The sequence below is a fragment of the Colias eurytheme genome, chromosome 3 (genome assembly GCF_061535395.1).
Source record: "Colias eurytheme isolate Ceu_HAF_F1 chromosome 3, ilColEury1 Martin Lab GWU primary, whole genome shotgun sequence".
Taxonomy (NCBI): Eukaryota; Metazoa; Arthropoda; class Insecta; order Lepidoptera; family Pieridae; genus Colias; species Colias eurytheme.
This window is the reverse complement of record NC_142982.1, coordinates 6,429,470-6,447,065: the sequence shown is the minus strand read 5'-3', so window position 1 is coordinate 6,447,065 and position 17,596 is coordinate 6,429,470. Positions and strand designations below refer to the sequence as shown.

At 36.1% G+C, this 17,596-nt stretch overlaps 1 protein-coding gene across 13 annotated transcripts in view; it reads right to left on the bottom strand.

Annotated features, from left to right (window-relative positions):
• Window positions 1-17,596, bottom strand: part of mtd (TLD domain-containing protein mustard) — a 104,209-nt gene that overhangs the window by 7,698 nt on the left and 78,915 nt on the right. For 8 of the 13 annotated variants that reach the window (XM_090119705.1, XM_090119704.1, XM_090119695.1 and 5 more), the window contains 3 exons: window positions 16,398-16,451; window positions 15,568-15,660; window positions 1,978-2,096 (listed from right to left, as the gene is read on the bottom strand). In XM_090119705.1, coding sequence (XP_089975831.1) covers window positions 1,978-2,096; window positions 15,568-15,660; window positions 16,398-16,451 — 266 coding nt within the window. Of the gene's footprint in view, window positions 1-1,973; window positions 2,097-5,111; window positions 5,577-15,567; window positions 15,661-16,397; window positions 16,452-17,596 lie in introns of those variants that run through there. The other 5 variants (XM_090119708.1, XM_090119702.1, XM_090119703.1 and 2 more) reach the window with 3 other exon arrangements.

The following is a 17,596-nucleotide window of genomic DNA, read 5'->3' as shown; positions in this document are numbered from 1 at the left end:
GAACAAAAAATTAAATGATTTTATTAAATATGTACTGTAAAATAGTCTATAATTCTTCCATTTACTGTATCACAAAATTCTTCATAGATTTTTAGATATTCGTACTACACCAATTACATCACCCTGTATTTATAAACAATTGCAAAATATGACACATACATAGGCCGGGAGATACTGACACAAAATTTCGGGTCATTTGTAACAGAATGGCGGTTCGGTTATTACGCAATGACTAAAAGAAAAATGATGGTCAGAACTCAGAACGCTGGTACCGGCGGACTAGTCGCGTGGGCGTTAGTCGAACTCGTCGGATAAATAGCGAAAGTCAAACGATTTGTAACACAAAAATTTTAGAATTCACCGATAGCCCATAAAAAGATGTAGGCGGTAGTGTCATGCCATACTTTTCCGGTGTAACTTACAGCCCCCCATACCGACGCGATGCGTTGATTAAAAAGAAAACAATTCAAACATTTGTGCCAGGCTAACTTTTGCACAGGTAATCATCATTCATCATCGTGTAGACATTTACGAAAATCGCCATGCCATACTTTTCGGACGATTCCAAATGGTAGCCATACCGCGGAAAATCTACAAAAAAAAATTTTTTGCTGCACGACGATGGTTACCTGTGCAAAAGTGAGCCCGGTACAAATGGTTGAATTGTTTTTTTTTTTTTAAATCAACGCATTCACGTCGGTATGGCGGACTGTAAGTCACATCGTAACTGTATGGCAGGTAGGCGGTAGCTACCTACATCTTTTTTAAGGGCTATCGGTAAATTCTAAAATTTTTGTGTTACAAATCGTTGGACTTTCGCTATTTATCCGACGAGTGTGACTAACGCCCACGCGACTAGTCCGCCGGTACCAGCGTTCTGACCATCATTTTTCTTTTTGTCATTGCGTACTAAGACCCCTCTAGACCGCCATCCTGTTACAAATGACCCGAAATTTTGTGTCAGTATCTCCCGGCCTAACATGTGCAATGTGTAAATGTGTTGACGTTCCAGCTCTTCTTAATATACCTGTACTGGATAAGACATTTAAAAGGGATAGGAAAAGAGACGATATTCATTCTGAATTGATTGGAAGTTAAACTAATTTTATTTTGCTTGAAATTCTTACGAGGGATTCTCCAATTCATGGAAATGGCGAGGGCATATTATATTATCAAGTACATGGTTATTTACTGAAGCCATGTTAAATGTTTTTCTAGATTTTCGCTTCTTGGCTGCGCATCTCTTATTATCTCCGAGCATACACCACTTTAAGCGCGTTACATAATATGTATCTCAAATCTTAACCGAGATTTAACTTTGCAGACCGGCCCAATTTAAAATTTAATTACCTACTTGCTAATTTAATTTTGGTTTAAATTGAAAAGAATGCCAACTTTCTCAATCGATTGGACATTGAATATGAAAGCAATAATCGAATAAAAATAGCGGGTTTATTCTTACTCAATATTGTGCAAAATGATACGCAAGCTATTTATACACAATCACATCACAACTCATGGTCAACATTTCACCCGTATGACAATATCCCTCCACATGATTGTATGATTCCCCCATACATTGTATCTGAATTGTTATTGTTTATAAAATCGCACCTACAGAGGTCGTAGCTTCTGTTGAATTAAACATACTTAATATGTTAATATTGTTTTTGCGCCTCACTCGATTGTTTCAGAATATATATAAGAAACGAACGCAGCAAGGCGTAACTCGCAATACCTCGAATTGATGCAATTATAAACAGAATTTTCTACGTTATTCTAATATTGCTTATTGCTTGCTTGCTTTAAGGTTAATCTTGATAACTGAAATTTACTGACTTGCGTTAGTCAAAAGTCAAAACCGCTGAATGGAATAGGATCAATTTGAATGTTGCAGAAGAATGAATCATAGACCTTAGGAGAAGGATATGGACATAAAAGAGGGGAATGTCAATAGCCAGTGGTCAAGTCATTTACCTGTGTTCCATTGTGAAGATCTCGGAGGTGCCGATGAGGTCGGGGGGCGAGAACTCCATGTCGACGGAGGCGCCAGACGAGTAAAGCGCTCGTCGCAGCTCATCGCTCATGGACAGCACCTGTTACGGCACATTGTGGACTTTAATACACTTCCATACATAACCTATCATAAAAATAGAACACGTGCAACATCACGTTTCCAAGCTACATAATGTCATGAAGTTTTTTCCTTAAATAGACTCGTACATTAGATTAAACGAGCTCTAGAAAAATGAATATGCTCCAACTATGCCATATAAAAGAAACATCAAAAAATATTTTCGAGCTAAGACATATTTATCAGCCTACATAAGATATCTCGGCAAAAAACAGACATACATATTCATAAACCTGTTCCCACATTGATAGTAACGGTGCGAATAACGAGTTACTTTTTAAAACAGAGAAATCTCATAATATTAGTACTTTATTCTCAATGTTTCTATAATAAGATAATTTTACTTATATTGGCAATTTGATAAAATTCTGAAGTAGGTAGTATACGAAATCATCTAGGTATGAATTGTTAATACATAATTACATATTTAAGTTTTGATTGAGAATGAGATGAGGTTATTTTGTAGATAATTAGATATGCTGTAATATATAGTTACATTTACAAAGTTTATACCTACAATACACTTAACATAAATAATAAATATAAATACAATAAGAGAATAACATTTTTGTAGTCATGCAAAAAATATTTATTCAACATTCAATTCATCAAATGAACAGGCACATAAACGTTGTGCAACATGCCCTGGTTAATGTGATAAAAATGATACAGCTAATACTGAGAGTGAGACTTGTTGAATGAATGAAATGGCAAACAATTTCATCTAATAATGACAAGATGCACTAATGAGCATTCCGGACACTACAGTTCACATTCAACATTCACGCTGGTTTTATATTTTAACATTCAATTGCGTGCGTTGCGCACTACTTCCTCTAATGACAACTATGTCGACAGGCAAGTGAAAAGAATAAATCCAACGTCCATATAGGGATCTTGTGGCGTTATTTATTATTTTTGTACATTTTATATTATATAAAGTGCACGATACATTTATAATATGATATGTACGGTGTACCTCTGATAGGGACGTCGGCATAAAACACTAGAATATGGACACAATAAAATTTAATCTGATTACTTACAATTTTATACTTACATATTTCAATACACATTTATTAAACAGTTTACCAATAACAACTATAGGTACCTAATAAGATATCAAAATCGAGCCTAATAAATTTGACTTATACTTGAACAAGATTACTGATGCTTGTTCTAAATATGGTAGTATGAATAATCTCGACATTCGACGAACACAGTCAACAAAAACACAAGAGAAAAAAATATAATATGCTTATTGCTTACAGCTTACATCATAATAGTCAGATTCTAAAATATAAACAGAGAATTAATTGAAGTTAACATAGGTAGACATTATTTTCTCAGGTATCCAAAAAGAGATTATTTGATTTATAACTCATAGTTATAAACGGTAATATTAATGGTGGGTAGAAAAATCTCACCTCGACAATGGATTCTAACGTGCACCTTCTACTAGAAGGAAACTTTGGTGGCTTTTTCATTTTCATAGTTACTTTAAGTAACATGGTATTAGTCTTTTCCACTTTCTCGGAAAGCTTTTTTGCTAACTTTCCCAACATCTTGAACGAATTTCACTTTCGCAACTAATAACGTGTAATCAATTCTTGCCAACTCACGTAAGAATATATTAAGACGTTGTTTAGTTGATAGCTAGTTAGAACATCATAATCAGCGGTAACTATTAAGGTTGAATGCCAACGATCGTCATTTTGAAAATAACCGGTTAATTTTAATTAAGGTTCCGAATAGCATCCAATGCACCACCACAATTACGACTGAACCTTCATGTTGTGAGTGTTCCATATCAAACCTAGATGTTATCTTATGTCAATAATTTGTGAATATAATGCACAATACATTTATTATTGTGGATTATATGTTTTTTTATTAGGCAATAAATGCGAGTTGATAAGTAACTATCAAAAATTGATATCATTAATATTATTAACCCAAGCCAAATTGTGTTATAGGTGAGAGCTATTTTGTCATAGTTTTTTATTATAGGTTAGGTATGTAGGTAATGTAACATAAATACTATATTGTTTATTCTTAAGAGTATAATACCCTTTTGGTTGATTTATATTTGTATATCTGTCATTCAACTATACATCGCGACGTGACGGCCTTTTGCAATCAGTTTGGATTATTAATAAATAATAATTAATGGATTATCTTCAATACCACTACATTAACTGATCAAAGATAATAAAATAAATATTCGTGATTTATAGTGATAATATGATAACTAGCTAAGTATAGAAAAATAGAATAGTATATTATCTCTAATAGATTAGGAAACATTATTTTAATTAATAATAAAGAACCTTTGTAAAAAGCATTTATTTTTGACGACTTTAAATACTGGTTGATTCGTGTTTTTTTTTCAATATTTGGAGCAACATTGTCATATGCTTTAATTGTTAATGATTCGAACAATTTTTTAGCAATTTGCTCGACGTCCTAAACCCGTTTATGTGACATTAATTATTGCAATACATTTAATATTCTTACGATACAGGAAATGTAAGCGAGTTGTATTCAGTTAATTAATAAGTAGGTCACAACAATTCTTTTTGACTATCATATATTTAACTTGGGTAACAAAGGTTGTAAGTTTATCTTAATACCATAAAGATAACAGGTTATTATCATGCTACTTAGAAAAATTAGATACGATAGCATCTTTAAATTATATTAATAATTTAACGGTAGATGGATATACCTATAAAACAAAACTTAAGCAAGATTTTTATAGTTTTGAATTTTGATCAATCTCTCAGACTACATATTACATAATAAAACAAATATTGTTAGATACAACCGGCTGACAACTGGATCTACAATAATTATTATATTGGCGGTATAACAGTTAAGGCATAAGTGTTTATAGCGCACGATGTCAGTTTTACAATCCGATAAGAAAGTATACATTATTGCTTTCGCTATTGTTAACGGTATTTCGTAACCTCACCTTCTCGCTGTCGAAAGTGGAAGACCTCTCCGGCGACGTTGGCCCGAGCCGCACCATTTCTATCCATTTCATAGTCTGCATTTATGAAACGTTATTTCGCACAAAATTCGCGAATACAACAACTGCAAGTGTGCACAAGGAACGTAAAACACGCACGTATTCACGAGACGTTTTTAGATTCACCCACACGACTAAAGCGGTTTCGAAGTTGTTTTGTATTGTAAACTCCGCCTCGGCTCTGCTTATAAACAAAGTTCTGTATTTTTCGCTTTGAAAAGTGATTCACTTCAGTCGAGTGCATTTATGGCGCGAATGCTGCCTGAAGTCGAACTCGCGTTTTCAAGTTGTCGGGCCGCGTATTAATTAAAAAAGTTTTTCAACGAATAATCCGTCATAAAGGCGAGTACGGCGCAGCACCGCTGCTTGGGAACTAGCTAGAGGCTAAAGAAAGAATCGCGGCATGCCACGGCCGCGGCGACCCCGCCACTGTGACGACAAAAAGTGCACGTTTGGCTGCTCTAGCATGCTGTTTATCGGGAAACGAATTAACTCCCTACTTAAACTATTAACTTGGCTGCCTGAACGTGTCTAAGAGATTAATTGGCGGACAAATGGGATCATTTACCGAACTGCGCACCACTTATCATTGTTGGAATGTAAACAGACTTTTCGATGATTTTTTATTTTGCAACTGCAACAACAATGCACCTCGGGAAACCGTTTTATTGTGACTGTTCAAAATTAGTGAATAAAAAATGGTCAGATGAGTGGGGTGATGGCATTGGAAATATAAATGCACCGTAGTGGCTGACCCGTGTTCGAAGGTGACGTCGACTCACGTATCCGGACGTGCTAGGCCGCTCTCCTACTGCGAGGCGATACCATCACTGGCTGATAATAATAAAAAAATATCTTGAAAATCCATTCAAATAAAATCTACCTAAACCTTCTCCATTTGCAAACAATGTCATACGACAAGGTTTGTATGCATTGCGCTAATGCCTTAACCTCATGTCATTTGTAATTACATGCATCGCAATTATATTTTAAACGGGCTTCTTATATTGTTTTACCTATGTAGAAAAACATGAACATATAATTAAATTAAAAGATGACGTATACTTAAACTGATGCTGTACAAAATGCTTAATCGAGATTTGACCATGAAGTGGGATTATTCGCAAAGAATTTTAGCAAAAGGCTTTTATAAATATTGCTTAAACACTGCGTTGTCTAGGTGAACACGTCAAGGAAGTATGTCTAATGCTGGCGAATTTATACTTATATTATGGCTATGTTCTTGAGATCCGACAGCAGGTACCGCACAATTTATGAGATCGTATATCAACGTGCCGAGATTTATGGAATCCAAAAACAAATAACTAATAATACTGTACAAGCAACCATCAAAGAATCTGTATGTTCTTATCGCCCCGAGAAATTTTCTAAAATCTCCAGACGACATTTCTAATCAGTAATCCCTTGTCAGACTAAGGTAGAACTTCTACCTCATATAATAAAATAGTTAGCCATACATTCAATTCCACTTCCCTTTATTTAAAATATGATTAAATTTAAAAAAAAGGCTCAAGCACTCTTGACTGGCTGTAAATCTGTTTAAAGTTTGTACACACCGTTATGGTATTAAATGAAATACGACACTTATACTTTCATCCAATATCTTTTACCACAATATCAGATTTCATTGCAATACGGTAGCCCTGTATTTACAGTTCAGTGATCTGAATAGCCATTTATTTCCTCTTATTTATTAACTGCAAAGCTAAGAACTGCAAAGGTTAACGTAAGAACAATTTCCACCACATGTTATTGACGTTCAATTAGTATAGGTCACAAATCTAGAAAATAACAGTTAACGAAAGGCTGAATTTCTGCCATAAAGATTCTAAAATTGCAAATAGACGCTAAAAACCTAACAATTAGCGATACGCCAATTAGTTTTAGCTAGAGTGCTAAACGTCTCGAGTTACAGGCTTAATTAAAATGTTTTCTTTTGTATTTACACGTTAATGTAAGACAAGTTCATTTTCATTTAAATACATAATCTAAACAATTGAGACAACCTTATCTAGATAATTTATTTTTCTTATTTGTGGCACTTAAATATATAAAACAAATATTGAAGTGGTGACCTAAAATTGAATATATCGTAATATTGTAATGAGGTAATTAATGATGTAAATTTTCCATACATAGAATGTGTAAACATACGTCGTTGTAAGTTATTTATGGGCACCATAAATATAAACTCGATCTCACTGGATCGCGGGAAATGCAGCCAGTTCCAATTTATCCTATACATTTAAACGAGATATAATTAATTAACTCATTTAAAACAACATAAAACTCAGAATGTTAACAATTTCTGAATGGGACTTGAACAGCTAAATCCGAAATATTAAGAAATACGAAAGGACTGCTTTATGATATCGCTAGCTTAATTTAACTAGAAATGTAGTACTGTTAAATATAAAACATCCTACAACCCGTTTGTGGTTTAATTCTCAATCTATAGAAATATCTAATACATAATTTGTTAACACTATTGCGTTCACACCTACTCATACACAGTTTTTAATATTATATTATACGTATAACAAATATTAAAGGTGTAGGTATGTCTGTTGCATAATCTGTCAGAATTCAAAAACAGCTTTTATAAACACTATCGCTATCGTCAATATTTTCCATCTGATTGTTTTATTGGATAATTTGAATTTAAAATATTGAGTAATTTCCGTAAATATGTTTTCTTCATATATATGATTTTGTAACATTAAAGAGAATGGAAAATACCCTAACGAGTTCATCTCGGTTAAGACTAACTAAAAAAACAAGTATCAAGCATCAATGTCGAACGATGTATGGAAAGGACATGTCCAAAAATGTATGAACCAAAAACCCAGAATCGACAGGAATGAAACGTATACCAATGGATTCGCATTGAAGTATAATATAATATTACCAAGGGGGCAACTCCGAAATCGTTATAGTATAGGAGCTAGGAGCAAAATAAAATAACTAAGAAATTCCTTAAAAAACATAATATACATAAGTTTCCGTTATGTTGTGGCTTAATATGACGATGTTATAATGTTTTATCACTTGGGTTACACATAATAAATATCATATTTTACAAGAAACGAAACAAAAACGTTAAAGCACAACATAACAAAAACTCTCAATTTTGTAGTTTTGTTCTTTTATTTTATAGATACTACGATTGTTATAGTATGTTTTGTAATTCTAGTCTGTTTATGTAATTCTATGGCTAAAGATTGAAAAAAAAAATCTGTATAGTATAGGAGCTAAGAGCCAAAAAACAAAGTGAAAAATCGTTTGAAAATAATAAAAACTCGTTATGTTGTGTGTTAGAATATCGTTGTTATTCATTTATTTTTATAATTAGGTCTAATTTTATTAAGTTGTATTAATGATATTATAATCTACCTATCTATAATAGCAACTACATTCGAATCTACAACAAATTGTGTTACACATGAATGTACCAGCAAAAGCAATTAATCAATTAAAATTAAAATTATAATAACAAAGATAATCTCATCCACATCATAATAATATTCAAACATTTTTTATTCAGTTCTATTGTCTTTTAACTCCTATACTATACCTATTATTATTTTTTATTTCCAATCCTTAGCCACAGAATTAGGCACCAATAATACACACAGTACTATAGCAATTGTAGTATCTTGAACCAAAATAAAAACTACTACTTAATAACGGAATCTTTAGTCAGTTATGTTGTGATTGAACATGATGTTATTATGTTGCTGTTGCTTTTAAAATGTGTTGATGATAATTATCATATATAACACAAGTGATACAACATTATTATAACGTCATATTAAGCTACAACATGGCGTAAACTTATTTTTTGATTTTTTAAACGAATTTCTTACTTATTTTATTTTGCTCCTAGCTCCTATACTATAACGATTTCAGGATTACTGCTTTTGCTACATTATATTATATTTAATTACCAATCCATTGGTATACATTTCATTCCTGTCGATTCTGGGTCATTTTTTGGACATCTCCTTTGACTAATGAAACTTTTTCTTCTCTTTTCTACATAATGAATTTTTAATTTTTCATCGGCGATAAATAAAATATACCATTAAATAGAGTAAAGGGTTAAAAAATGAATACTGTTTTTGTATGTAACCGTCGAAAATGCCTCAAAAAGCACCCAGTGGAATAATTCCGAATATGAAGGACGAGGTCGTATGCTCGTACATTAGACTGTTTACCAATTTACTTTCCAGTCTCAAAGGGCTATTTGTGGATTTTTACGAGCCCTAAGTAGATTCACATATGTAGAATGAAGCCTTTTTGTAAAGTAAATTTCTTATAATATAATGTTACGTTACCTTCATTTAATAGCAACCTAACACCTTAAAAATTGAAATGCAGTCTTAGTGGCACTTACAAAAACATTAGTTCAACGGCCCCTTTTTTCACAGAAAAGTTACTATTTTAAATCTATGTACAAAAAACGTGAAAAAGGAATGTACAAGCAACTAGTACTTTGACAATGCGAGACAGAATTAGCTTATTTCCAACGCTACATCTCATTAAATGCGCTAGTTGTCCGGTATTTTCCAAGAGCATGTAGCAATTTGAATTCATTTATCTGACAGAGTATTGTTGTCAGCTTGATGATAAATTCACATAGCGTATAGTACAGTCGAATTAGCGAATTCCTTTAACAGTTACAGCGTAACAAACACGATGGTTAGCATTCATAATATTTGGTATACGTGATTATGCATCTAAAAGGAAAATATTATAAAGATGAAAAGATGAACTGCGTTCGTAATACTCGATTCACAATAAATAAACATGAGACAACGAGTTATTTAAACGTTTGTGTACAACGTCGTCTTGTAATGCAAGTTGCAATGTAAATTAATATTAATCTCAATATTATCGCCAGTTGGCAGAGATACTAAACAAACTGAACGGTGTTCATCACGTGTGCTGGTACAATCAGTGAATTGATCACGTTTATCCTCGCTTATTAAAATCGTATTTGGTTACAGTCTCATTCCTAATAAGTAATCGTGTTCCGTTAGTTTGAAAAATTAATCGCAAGCTTCTTTTCCAAGAAACCTTTTAGCTTTAAATTTACAAACGGAACAGAATATAATTTAGTTATTACGTGGAAGTATTTACCAACCTGGGAAAAGCTCGCTGAGATTTATCAAGAATTACAGATTTTACTTGAAAGATTGTTATTTTTCCTCTAATTTTGATTCCAAACTGTTTCTTGTCATTTTTTTGTCATTTTTGACAGCGTGAAGCGTATTTTATGAGACAAAAAAGCGGTTAAACGGATTATTTTTGTAAAACTTTTGGGAATTATGGTACGGGAGCCAGGAACAGATTTTATGACCAAGTTCCTCTCAAGCGGTAATTAGTAAAATGCATCAAAGTATAGTATTATGAAGCCTCGTGAACGTCGTCGTGAACTCGTGAAAGCTCGGTTGGGGGGAAGAGCGGTTGTAGCCTCCCGTATCAGCTGACGGTTTTTCCACCAAGATACAGCCAGCTGACCTATATATTTATCCACAGTTACATATAAGCTATCATCAGGTAAATTTTTGTTTGAGAGGAAATCACGGAAAATAAATTTTTCTTTAAATTTAACTTTCATGTTCGAGACACCAGCTGACGTATTTAATACACCATGTTGTAACCAGCTGATTATTTTTTTTCGTTGAGATATTGGGTTAGCTACAATTTGACAAATTTTTAGCTGAGAGGAAATGAATGAATGAATGTATTTTTTTTCCTACGTGCGTGGGAGGCTACAACCGCTCACCCCCCAACCGAGCGCCAGCTGACGTTCACGAGGCTTTATAATATGTACTATACTCTGAGGCGTCTGACGAATTATCTCTTGAGAGGAAATAATTAACCAAATTTGCACCTGGCTTCCGTACCATTATTACAAATTAAATTTCGTTGGTATTTATGGTGAGTTGAAAAAGCAGACAAAACATATTAATTTAGTTTGTATCAAAGTTCTTTAGTTAAAAGCTGTATTTTTCAGATCCATTAAATACTTTGTATCAAAGTTTGTAATGCATCTCAAAAATACAGCTTTTACTATATTATGTGAATTAAACTTCAAATAGGAATACCCCGAAGCAATGAAATACAATTTATTTTTTTTTTTTTTTTTTTTTATGTATAAGTCGGCAAACGAGCTTGCGCGTCACCGTACAGAAAGCGATGATTGGCGCCGCCCATGAACAACCACAGACTTTGGAGTATTGTGGTTGCGTTGCCGGCCTTTGAGGGAGGAATACGCTCTCTTCTTAAAGTATTCTAAATTATAGGCCTTGGGAAATGCCGAATTTGGAAGGTCGTTCCACAGAGGAGTAGTGCGCGGTAGGAAGTTCCTCCTAAAACGCACGGTGGAAGAACGCCAAGTATCGAGATGATGTGGGTGAAATTTGAGCTTGTGGCGTGCGCTTCGGTGGTGAAATTCGGCGGCTGGTATTGTACCGAACAGCTCTTCAGAGCATTCACCGTGGAAAATGCGGTAAAAAACGCAGAGAGATGCGACATCTCTACGGAGAGCCAAAGAGTCCAGCCGATCAGTAATACAAGGATCATCCACAAACCGTGTTGCACGTCGCTGGATTCGGTCAAAAGGAAGGAGCTGGTACTTGGGTGCACCGGCCCAGAGATGGGAACAGTATTCCATGTGCGGCCTGACCTGTGCCTTATAGAGTTGAAGGCGTTGGCCGGGTGTGAAATACTGTCCCGCTCTACAGAGCACACCAAGTTTTTGAGAGGCTAACTTAGCCTTACCTTCCAGATGACAACGAAACTGGACATCACACGAAATGTCGACACCAAGTATACTAATACTAGCTGAGACTCTGGTAGGAATGCCCTGAAAGCATGGAGATGTGATGAAGGGTGTTTTTTTTGTGGTAAACGCACAAACTTGTGTCTTTTTAGGGTTAAACTCAACGAGGTTGGCTTTTCCCCAATTCGAGATCTTCTCGAGAGAGTTCTCAATTTGAGACACAAGTTCGTTCCGGTGCTCAATAGTGGTATCCCGAGACATATTGCATCGGCCGGTATAAAGCGCGTCAACAGTACTGTCGTCTGCATAGCAATGAATGCCACTGGTTAGTAGCATGTCATTGATATGCAGAAGAAACAGAGTTGGAGAAAGAACGCAGCCTTGTGGGACCCCAGCATTCACAGGCTTAGACTCGGAGCACGAACCGTCGACAACGACTTTAATGCTCCGCTCTGTGAGAAAACTGGTGACCCACTGACACAATTTCTCGGGAACCCCGTACGATGGAAGCTTTGAAAGGAGTGCCTTGTGCCAAACCCGATCAAAGGCTTTCGCTATGTCCAAACTTACCGCTAAAGCTTCACCCTTGCTTTCAATAGCGGTCGCCCATTTGTGAGTCAAGAGCGCTAGAAGATCACCAGCTGAGCGACCTTTACGGAAACCGTACTGGCAATCGCTAATCAGCTGGTGCTCCTCTAGGAACTCAAGAAGTTGGCGATTAATAATGGATTCCATTATTTTTGAAAGCAAGGAAGTGATAGCAATAGGTCTATAATTGGACGGATCAGAGCGATCGCCTTTTTTGGGAATGGGATGCACTAAAGCAGTTTTCCAGGAGCACGGGACAATGCTTGTGGAGTACGAGAATCGGAAGAGTCGCGTTAACACCGGAGTCAGCTCTGGAGCGCACATCCTTAGCACAATCGGTGGAATACCATCCGGACCGCATGACTTGTTCACGTTTAAAGAAAGAAGGGCTTTACGTACCGCTTTCTGCGTGAAACGGATTTCCGGCATAGAGCATTTAGAGTGCGGTATATGAGGTGGTGGATTACCCTTGTCCTCCAAAGTAGAATTATCTGCAAAAAGAGAGCCCAGAAGATCGGCTTTCTCTTTTGCCGTGTGTGCTAGCTGGTCATTTTCCATGTGTAAGGATGGAAGAGATGGGCGACAGAAGTTGCCTTGTACGGCCTTGGCGAGAGCCCAAAAAGCTTTCGTTCCAGAAGGAAGTCGGGCTAGTTTTTCCCCAAGTTTGGTAATATACTCCGACTTCGCTTTCGCAATCGCTCTTTTAAAGGCTCTTGAGGCAGAGTTAAACTTCTTTTTAAGTGTTCGAGAATTTGGATCACTAGACGCTAAACCAGCAACCCAGGCCTGGTAGCATTCTTGTTTATCGCGAGCTGCCGCTTTACAAGAGCCACCAAACCAGGGCTTAGACTTGCCGCCGATGGGAACCTTCGAGCTAGGGACATAGAGTTCCATGCCCTGCAATAATACATCAGCAACACTTTCGGCACATGCGCTAGGATCCTTTTCTAAGAAGCAAACTCTGTCCCAGGGATACGATGAGAAAAATGTGCGCATCCCGTCCCAATCCGCCGACTTGAAGTGCCATAAGTGACGAGAACTCGCACAAGGTGGGCGGCGACAGTACGTTATTGGCACTACACATCGTACTAGGCAATGGTCTGACGAGCCGATGGGAGCATCAACTCTAACCTGATAGCCTTCAGAGTGAGAAGTTAGCAGGAGGTCTAACAGGGAAGGTAAATGATTTTCCACATCGGGCACTCGTGTAGGCGAGGGCACTAGTTGCGTCAGGCCATAAGCAATGGCGAACTCATAGAAAGATCTCCCTGCGTGGTCGGTCGTACGAGAGTTTAGCCATTCTGTGTGGTGGGCATTGAAATCGCCCAGTATCACGACTTCAGCAGAAGGGATCTCACGGAGTATGTGATCTGTCACGGATTCCATGTGCTCAATAAGTTTATTGATCTCCGGGTTACCACTATGGGACCTATAGAGGCACGCATAGATGCGGGGGTGGTCGTCACAATCTAAACGCAGCCATAATATTGATAGGTCCTTTACTTCAAAATTCCCAAGGCGACGAAAACACAAATCCTCTCGGATGTACGCGCATACACCGGCACGTGGCAGGAACTTATGCTCAAGGCTGTAGCCAGGGTAATGGAGGTAGGAGGTATCGGGTGGAGAGGAGATTTGAGTTTCCGTTAGGAAGAGTAATGCCGGTTTCGTGGTCTCCAGGTGAAAGTGAACGGCATTCATGTTTGAGTGCAAACCCCTCACGTTGCAGAAATCCACATGAAGTGTGGGGGAGGGTATGGGACGATGTTTGTTCCTATAAGTCCGGGTAGAAGGTGATTTGTGCGAAATTTTGCCCACCCCAGAATACACTGGGCAGCCTGAACCAGAGAGCTCAGGGAGGGATTCTCCTGCACGATGAGTGCTGGTACCCTCCTGGGGTATATATCTATTTAATTCCGCTGCCATTGAAAGAGAGAGGGGAAGGGAGAGATGGGCGCCCGGTTATCTCGCTTACCTATGCGAAACGCTTTTAAGATGAAAAACTTCACGCCGGTGTTCTGCGAGACAGTGGTTCCACCCCGGACGAGCTACCGCCCATTCGTGCTACTTATAGATTATATAAGTAACTGTAGCTCTACCACTGTAAGTGTTTGTCACCAGAGCCTCGTTCGTTGATCAGCAGGGTGCACCGCGAGCAGGTGAGGTTGGCTTTGGCTGATAGATGGTAGACAGCCATTACACCCCTAATTATTTAAAGTCTAGACAAATAAAAATGTAATTAAATACAGACAAAATAAAAACCAGTGACGCGTATGCCAGTGGTTACGTGACGATCGCGGCGTCATCTATTGTTCCCTAGAATTAACTAACGAGTGTATATTTGGAAACGTCACTATGAACATACGAAATGAACAGACACACGCAATATTTATAAAATTAAAGCAATGCCATTATTACTTTTGATGATCGAATGTTTATTTTTATATGTGAAATATGTTCACAAATATGCATAGTCATCGTCTTATATATTACGAACATGATTATAAATTGTTAAAAATATTGCACAAACTAAAAGGAAAACGAAATAAGAGGATGTTGAAAGAGCAACTTCTTTTATTATACAATTATTTTTAACGAATAAAACAGAAAGAATAAACAATGTACATTCATCATAACAGGGTTTAAAGTGGGGAAATAATCTTGCAATCCTACAGGATTGTGCATAGGTATCTAGAAGTGCATACAGATAGTAAGAACACACCAAGGCTCGCGTCCGTACTTGGATATCCAATCATATTAATTCGATATTAATATGAACAACGCATTAAACCATATAACTGCACATTTATGGTGTCCTATCAAGGGTCCATAAAGTGACGTTAATTATTAAAAAGGAGCGAAGGAATCGACGCCTTGACGTGTTCGTAAACGCGCGTTCATCACATGGGCGTTTAGCTTCGTGCATCATCTAACACCCCTACGAGTTATGACAAAAACAAACATCGTAACTTCTAGCGTTGCTGTAAAGCGCTATAGTACCTCGGGCTGAGGCTCCTCCCCGAGCGAATCGCCCAGCGCTTCGGCTTGACTCTTCATTATCGAATATATTTTCACGTAGGGCGCCTTCAGCAGCTACGCAATCGCGTTATTCATTACAGTTTTGTTATATCAGACATATCTATTAATTCTTCCGCTAGACGATGGCAATAAAACGTGTCACATGTAGAGTTTATGTGCAAAGTATGTTTACGATATGTAAAGATATCCTAAAATAAATGTGTTATAGCGATAAACAAATACTAAGGTTCATCTAGATAACACGTGTATCCATCGAACCTATTAACGACGCTATCGTACAATAAAGACAGCGCTCAGATTTTCAAAATCAATTACCTGATTATCTGAACGACTTATTAACTTATCGAAATTAATTAGTTCGATATATCAATAGCCCTTTTATTGAGCGGGCAAAATAGATTAATTCATAAAAAATCGTGCGCTCATGTTCAATTAGAAAACGAAACTTTCCCGCATACACATTTATGTTACGTAGGTATACGAAAGCATTGCACGCGAGTAAAATTAAAAGGTATATTGTTCATTGTCTGTTATTCATTTATAGATATTTGATACATTATATTTGTGTGGTAATGAATCTAATTTAAAGATAGCGCCTTTGTTTGTTGCACAAATTTATCACGATAAAACACGCAATACAACAAACCTATCGTTGTTTAATATGTACCGTAATGTGGAATGTGATGTGTTAGAATAGAAAGCGTTATTTGTTAATCACAAATCATAATACAAAAGTAATAAAATATTGACTTTAAGCAGTAATATAAGTAGGTATAGTTTATAAGTCTTACCTCCCATGACTCTCTCGTAAGGTCAGATACATCTCCAGTGCTGCCGGCGCGTTCCTGCAACAAAACAATAATATTGTTTCTATTGGTATGTATTATATTATATATTGTTATATTAAGGATTAACGATCTCAACCTGTCACTGATAGATGTATTTTGCAATGGAATCTGCAATGTTTTGTTTGAAACCGGTATTGCATTCGAACTGCGTAGAAACATTTATATACCTATTTGTTTAAGTACAACGCATAATTATAATATTTACCTAAGTCGAGGTGTTCTAGCGTATGAATAATTAAAAACGTGATTAGTTTACAAAATATATTCACACTTGTTTAAGCATGTGCTATATGAGGCTCAAGTTTTTATAATATAGATGTGTAGAGGCTGCAATAATTAAGATGTATAGTATATCTAGTATCTGATCTAACAAACGGGAGCAGTTATCTTGATGAGTGATGTCGCGATAAAGGCGGAGTCGCGTGTCAAGCTAATTGTTGATTTAGCGCGATACAATTAGCTACAATATACTATGTTCGTGTATTATTATGTATTACGTTCGAGTCAAGGTTACGGCCGTATCGGTGATATACTAAAATAACTGCTTATAATTTATCAGAAACGAAGTATGAATAACCCAATTATCAGTCTATATTAGATACACAACTATCATATTTAATCCGACAGTTAAATAACTGCAATAAACGACTTTCGCTGTCCTTCTTTTGAGAATTTTTGGATTTTTGTGTAATTTATTAAAGGTAGGATTTAACTTTAAAGTCAACATTGTATTACAAAATATAATATCGATGCATAAAGTACAAGTCACAGAGCGCGTTCAAATGAAACATGTTCATAAAACATTAATTACCTACTAAGAAGGAAGATGCCTTGTGGTTCAAGCGTATTCAAGTTGACTGGTGTCTAATACGAACTAATTTTATTCTAAAATGTATTCGTTGATCATGGAGTGAAATAGTATTTTTTAAGATTTTTCAATACAGATACAAAAAATTCCTCTTATATTATTTTATTTCGAACTTTAGATACCGAAATACTAGTAGATGTACGTACAATAAATAAATTAAATGAAAATATAGATCCAGGTGTAGTAGAAAGTGAAGATGAACATCTAGGCATAGCATATGAAAGTTCAGATTAAAAAAAAGATAAGGACGTAGATGTATCTCTTGATACTTTAG